Source organism: Cebus imitator, unplaced genomic scaffold (genome assembly GCF_001604975.1).
Source record: "Cebus imitator isolate Cc_AM_T3 unplaced genomic scaffold, Cebus_imitator-1.0 Scaffold521, whole genome shotgun sequence".
Classification (NCBI taxonomy): Eukaryota; Metazoa; Chordata; class Mammalia; order Primates; family Cebidae; genus Cebus; species Cebus imitator.
Window position 1 is genome coordinate 1,004,929 of NW_016107836.1, and position 6,801 is coordinate 1,011,729.

The window sequence follows — 6,801 nt, forward strand, 5'->3', positions numbered from 1 at the left end:
GGGTTCAGGCAATTCTCCTGCCTCAGCCTCCTGAGTAGCTGGGATTACAGGCACGCGCCACCATGCCCAGCTAATTTTTTCTATTTTTAGTAGAGACGGAGTTTCACCGTGTTGACCAGGATGGTCTCGATCTCTTGACCTCGTGATCCACCCGCCTCGGCCTCCCAAAGTGCTGGGATTACAGGCTTGAGCCACCGCGCTTATTCCTTCTCTTGACTGACCCGCGCCTTCTCCGCCTCCCTTTCCCCTAGCGTCACCCACCACAGAGGCCGGGATGCGGCGGCGCCTTCCGCCTTTCCGTACGGAAACATGGCGCCTTCCTGAGTGGGGAGGGCCATCCCCAGCTTCGAGCAACCGCCCACTTAGCTTCAGCGGCGGGCACTCGGCCACGCCTCTCACGTTTCCGTACAAAAACATGGCGCCTCTCTGAGTAGGGCGGGCGACTCTTGGCTCAACTGCCCACGGAACCCCCCTCAGCGGTCACCGGTGCGCTTTCGACCTTCCCTGAGGAAACGTGGCGCCGCCCACCTGCCAGTCACCGCTTACTGAGCCCCTTCGGCAAGCACTGGAAAAAGCCGCTCGCCTTTCCGTACGAAGACATGGCGCTGCCCTTTATTGGGCTGGCGCCTCCCGGCCAAGAGCAGTCTCCTCCTTCCCGATGCTGAGAAGCGGCCTCTTTGACCGCTGGCCACCCGAGCCGGGCTGGGAGGACCGCCCGCCGCGTGGCGAGGGATGCGGCCTCGGAGATGCAGAGGCTGAACCGCCCCAGTCTGCCGCGTGTCGCTCCGGCCTCCGCCGTAGCGCCAGCCCGCACCTGATTCGCGGCGGGAGGGAGAACATCGACTCCACCGCAGGTGAGGAGAGCGGGAGCGGGAGCGCGGGCGGAGGCTGACGGACCGGCTCGGGAGGCGCGCGGCCCAAGTCGCCGGCATCTCTTCGCCTCTTCCCGTGGGATCCCGTCCGGGGATGTCTGGGGCAGGCGAGGAAGAGGCGGGGTCCGCGGGCGGGTGGGGCCCACGCCTTGAGGCCGCCCTCCCGGCGCGCCCGCGTCCTCCTCTGCTCGAGGCTCTGCCACTCCTTCGCCGGCCCGAACAGCTGTTTACAACGGAATCCGGACGCTGGGCGCGAGTGGAGCTCAGTGCCAGAGGAGGGATTCCCGGCGCCGGGGGACAGAGCCCCTTTCTTTTGCTGAAAGACCCTCTCTGCTGGGGAGCCTCTTGTGTCCAGCTTAGGCCCGCGTGCAGCCCCGACGGATGACCGTCTTCTTGGCAAGTGCGTGGATCCTCCTCCCCTCGGCTCCCTTTTTTACATACAGTGGGGGTTGAATGAATGCGCGCGCTGTAAGCAATTAAATGGTTCCTGGCTGCATCCTAGAGCCCTTTAATTAGAGCTACAGTTTGTGGAAGGCCTGCCATGTGCCAGCCTCTGCTGTGCACAATCTTTCGTTTCAACTCCCCCCAAACCGAGCAGGTAGGTAGCTCTATTTTACAGAGGAAGGAACTGAAGTTACACAGCTAGTAAAGAGCCAGAATTGGGGCCCAGGTTTGTCTGAGACCAACGCCCAGCCCTCCCAAATACACTGACATCACAGAGATGACGTAGGGATTCATCTCTGTCAACATATACTTCGTGGATGTCTATTTGGCAGATATAAGGATGGAGCATAAGTGGGGAATATGACTGGTGCTGGCTCTTAAGAAGTTCGAAATCTAGGTGGAGAATTTTAAAATAAAAACTAGCACTTTTACCATCTGGCCCCAACGCATCTTTCCATGATCACCAGCCACTTCCTTTTCTCATTTTCTGCCCTTTGAGTGAAATGCCGTTTTTTTTTCACCTCCTTTCTCCCCCTCCAGACATACTTTAACAGGGTGAAATCCTACTCCTTTAAAAGATCAGCTCAAATGTCATCTTTTCTGGGAAGATTTTCTCAATCTCCTCCAAGGCAGAGTTAGTTTCTTTCTCTGCTGTATTCCCTGGGCAATTTCATAATGCCACTAAAGCTTAAGTTTCATTATGGCTCCTTGTGAGCATGTCTGCCTTCCCCTCTAGACTATGTATTTGCATCTTTCTGTTTAAATAAGCATACTTTGAATTGAATTTAAGGCAGTGATGGATGCCAACTGTCGACTAGCCAGCCCTATAGGAGTTGAGAAAAGCACAATCGCTGGTGAGGTCCGGGAAGTGTCCTGGGAAGAGATAGGACTTGAACTCAATCTTAAAAGGATGGAGTTAGTTTACTAAGCTGAGCATTAGAGACCTAGAAATCCTGCCTTTCCTTCTCACTGCACAGAATGAATTACTTCATCCCTTCTGGGCTTCTTCTCAGCATGTGAAGAGGATAAAATTAGAAGCGTTTTGTTTGTCTTTTCTCATAGAATATGCTGGTAACGTTATCCTTTGGATCTTGGAACATTTCCTAAACCTAACAGGATTTAGGATAGAGAGGAGATGGGTGTCCCCAGTGTGTTGGAAGCTAAAATGAGACTAGAAAGGGGAAATACATGAAAACACCTTCATATTAATACAGTCCTGGGCCGGGCGTGGTGGCTCACACCTGTAATCCCAGCACTTTGGGAGCCCAGGGAGGGTGGATCACTAGAGGTCAGGAGTTCGAGACCAGCCTGACCACCATGGTGAAACCCCAGCTCTACTAAAAATACAAAAATTAGCTGGGCGTGGTGGCAGGCGTCAGTAATTCCAGCTGTTCGGGAGGCTGAGGCAAGAGAATCCCTTGATCCAGGGAGGCAGAGGTTGCAGTGAGCTGAGCTGAGATCTCGTCACTGCACTTCAGTCTGGGCCACAGAGCAAGACTCTGTCTCAAAAAAAAAAAAAAAAAAAGAAAAATAGGCCTGAATATTTCAGTTCCTGTAACTTCATTCTATTTAATGGAGTCCTTAGAAATTTCAGATAATTCTATTAGGTGACTCTTCACATCTCTCTAATGTGCAGAACACAGTCTGCCAAACTCCCTAAATCACTTGACATTTCCTTTGATCCCTTCATTATCTTCCATGTATGTAAGAAAGTCTAATTCATGTTTATGAAAATGTTTTGTAATCTTCAAGTACTAATGTTACAGATGTTAATTATTTTCAGCAAATGCAAAAACATTGTGTCTTTTTCCTCAGAAACACCTTAGAAGGCGGGGCGTGGTGGCTCACACCTGTAATCCCAGCACTTTGGGAGGCTGAGGCGGGTGGATCACCACACGTCCAGCCTTTGAGACCAACCTGATCAACATGGTGAAACCCCGTCTCTACTATAAATACAAAATTAGCTGGGCATGATGGCGCATGCCTGTAATTCCAGCTACTTGGGAGGCTGAGGCAGGAGAATCTCATAAACCCCGGAGGTGGAGGTTGCAGTGAGCTGAGATTGCTCCATTGCACTCCAGCATGGGCAACAAGAGTGAAACTCCATCCCCAAAAAAAAGATTCTATTTTCTATCATCCCTAGATATATTTTTCACACGAGTGATATCTTTTTCATTGCAAGTGGATTCACTTGTAAGCGCGATTAAAAGCATTTTTTCCAAGGAGTTTGCCTATCTGCTCTTAGGAATGAAAGAATGTAACATTGAATCACTGATTAAAGTAGTAGCAGCAGGCAGTTTAGAGGACACACTTCTAGTAGTTTAAGTTCCTGTATTCCTGTAACATGCTACTCAGGAGTAGGACACAAATATTCCAACTATCTGTCTGAGATCCAGAAATTTGATAAATTACAAATGTCATTTTACAAGTATCTGTTTAATCATTGAAGTAGAATATTATAGCTGGATAAGATCTTAGCAAGCTCATTTATTCTACAAACAAGAAAACTGAAACCCAAAGAGATTAAATGATTTGCCCTGAGTCACATTGCTAGTTGGTGACAGAGCTAGAATACTTTTGGTTCTTTTTCTTTTTCTTTCCTAGGAAAGTGAATAAACTTAATTGAGAATGTCTGAAAACCTTGACAAGTCCAATGTACATGAAACAGGAAAATCAAAATCCAATGATTCTGAGCAAGGCCTTGAAGATGCTGTGGAAGGTGCTGATGAAGCCTTACAGAAAGCAATAAAGTCGGACTCCACCAGCCCCCAAAGAGTGCAAAGACCTCACTGTAAGCAAATTTAACTTTGGCTAGATGCAATGTTATCATTCTTTTCAGGTAACAGTTGTATGAGGCTTTTTTGTGCATGTGGCCCTGAGCTAGGTTCTCATAATATATTATTGCTAATATAGATTTAGGATTAATAGCAGTTCCTCAGCTGGCAGCCTAGCTACTTGTGGATTTTCAATTGCATGGGAAATTAACATTTGAGAATAATGTCCAGAATGTTCCTGTCTTTCCCCAGCCTCAGTGATATTCCAGTTTCTGGAGTACGCTGAGAAATAGGAGGGTGGAATGCAAATTGCAGCTTTCATTAAAAGAGTGAAAAGTCTGAGGCTGATTCCAGCCAGGACTATGCTTGTGCAGGTTAAAAAAAAAAAAATGTGAGTGAATTTACCACACCCTAATTCCCTGCCTGGGGGCTTAGTTCCCACGAACTTCAGGGGATTCAGTTTGCTGAATGTGTTTGGTGAAGTCATTTCAAATCCCTGCCAAGGAGCAAGCCTCTTAAATGAAAGGATGGCAGTATCTTCAGGCATTCCTAGCAGTTGCCTCAACTCACATCTTTTATGAAGGATATCTTTTATGAAGGGTACCTTAAACATTTTGAAGTGAGTCCAAAAATGAAAGTTTTTAACAGAGAATGTCATAGTCTAAGAATGTTGGTATTGATGTTATCTTTTTAAATTGTAGATGATCAGTAGTTGTACATATTTGGAAAAAGTACAGACATTTTTGGGTTTTGGGGTATGTTTCTTCTAAAATGATCAAAGCCCTTCCCAGGCAATGTATTAGTCAACGTAGTATTCTTCAAGCAAACATTAACGGACCCTGTGTTATTGTGATTTATTATCAGATAGAGTTTAACAAATCAACTATTAGGTCAAATTGTGTCCAGGGAAACGTGTTGTTACTAGTACAGTCTAGCATGCTAGGCCTGTCTCCAATATGTATAGTTAGAAAGCTTCTGTTTTCCTATCTTTAAAATGAGGAAAATACATATATTACTTAGGGTAGTGGTAAAGATTAAATGAATTTGTATAAGACACTTAGAACAGTGCTTCACAGGTAGTAAATTCTTAATAAACATTAGTTGCTGTTACTACTGTTGCTACTAACATGTTATCTATTGCATTTAAAGATGCCAGCATTGGCCAGGCACAGTGACTCATATCTGTAACACCAGCACTTTGAGAGGCTGAGGCAGGAGAATCACTTGAGCCCAGGAGTTCAAGATCAGGCTGGGCAATATAATGAGACTCCATCTCTACAAAAAATAAAAAATTAGTCAGACACGATGGTGCATGCCTATAGTCCCAGCTACTTGGGGGGCTGAAGCAGGAGGATTGCTTGAGCCTGGGAGGTGGAGGTTGCAGTGAGTCAAGATCATACCACTGCATTCCAGTCTAGGTGATGTAGTGAGACGCTTTGTCAGGAAAAAAAAAGGTTAGCTGGGCATGGTCGCACATGGCTGTGGTCCCAGCTACTTAGGAGGCTGGGACAGGAGGATCACTTGCGGTGGGGAGGTCAAGGCTGCAGGGAGCCATGATCGTGTTACCACACTCTAGCCTGGATGACAGAGTGAGACAATCCTCTCTCATAAATAAATAAATAAATAAATAAATAGGCCAGGATTGATTGCTGTAATGTGGATATATGTGATAGCTTTACAACCTATAGTTTCTGCTAAAGAAGAACTTTTGGTTTAGGTCTTCAGTCATTCTCGGTTGGTTGGTTGGTTGATTGGTTTTAATATTTTTAAACAATTTTAATTTTTATGCGTTCAGCCATTCTTTGGTTGATGGCTGCACCTTTGGCAACCCGTCAGTCTGATGGCATGATTCCAAATTAGTGTTAAACCAGTACTAAGCTACATTATCTGAAATTGTGTGTAGTTATGCCCTTAAGGCAAGAATACTTATCTTGGAGCCTCTGATCAAAATTTAGAGGATCTAGTAACAGCCAAAAAAGTATATCAACATTTGTTTGTATATGCATGTTTTTAGGAAGAAGGTCATGGAAGCCTTCATTAAGTTCTCATAGTGGTCTGTACCAAAATCAGGTTTAAAATCAGTGCCCTAAGATATTTCTTTTAGCTGCCTTCCTATTTCTCCTGTAGTAGTAGGTAGGTACAGGGCTATAAACCCAAAAAATAAAGCTAAGACCCCATTATTTGGGGATCAGGTAAGGAAGCATTATTGAACACAAAGAGCGTAAAAAAAGATTTACAAAATACAGAATTAACAATTTGCAAACGTTTTCCCCAAACTCTGTAAATGTGTAGCTACTCAGTTTAAAGAAACTCTAAAGTCACATTTGGAAATCTATAAATTAAAATGTAAGTAGCAAAAAGATAACATTTATTGTTTTAAATTATAACACACGGTAATATTTTAAGAGTGGAATTGCTATGTTAGGCAAGGTGGCTCATGCCTGTAATCCCAGCACTTAGGGAGACCAAGGCGGGTGGATAACCTGAGATCAGGAGTTCGAGGCCAGCCTGGCCAAGATGACGAAACCCTGTCTCTACTAAAAATACAAAAATTAGCTGGGCATGGTGGTACGTACCTGTAATCCCAGCTACTTAGGAGGCTGAGGCTTGAACTTCTGTACTTAGGAGAATCGCTTGAACCTGGGAGGCAGAGGTTTCAGTGACCCAAGATTGCACCATTGTACTCCAACCTGGGCAATAAGAGCGAAACT

General features: G+C 45.6%; 1 protein-coding gene across 4 annotated transcripts in view; it reads left to right on the forward strand.

The window, feature by feature from the left end:
• The first annotated feature begins 497 nt into the window (after window positions 1-497).
• The window catches only part of TCP11L1 (t-complex 11 like 1), a 33,369-nt gene continuing 27,065 nt past the window's right edge, over window positions 498-6,801 (forward strand). For 2 of the 4 annotated variants that reach the window (XM_037733381.1, XM_037733383.1), the window contains exon 1: window positions 3,919-4,107. In XM_037733381.1, the coding sequence (XP_037589309.1) occupies window positions 3,945-4,107 (163 nt within the window). In that variant the 5' untranslated portion in view covers window positions 3,919-3,944. Of the gene's footprint in view, window positions 855-1,084; window positions 1,273-3,918; window positions 4,108-6,801 lie in introns of those variants that run through there. The other 2 variants (XM_017514253.2, XM_017514252.1) reach the window with 2 other exon arrangements.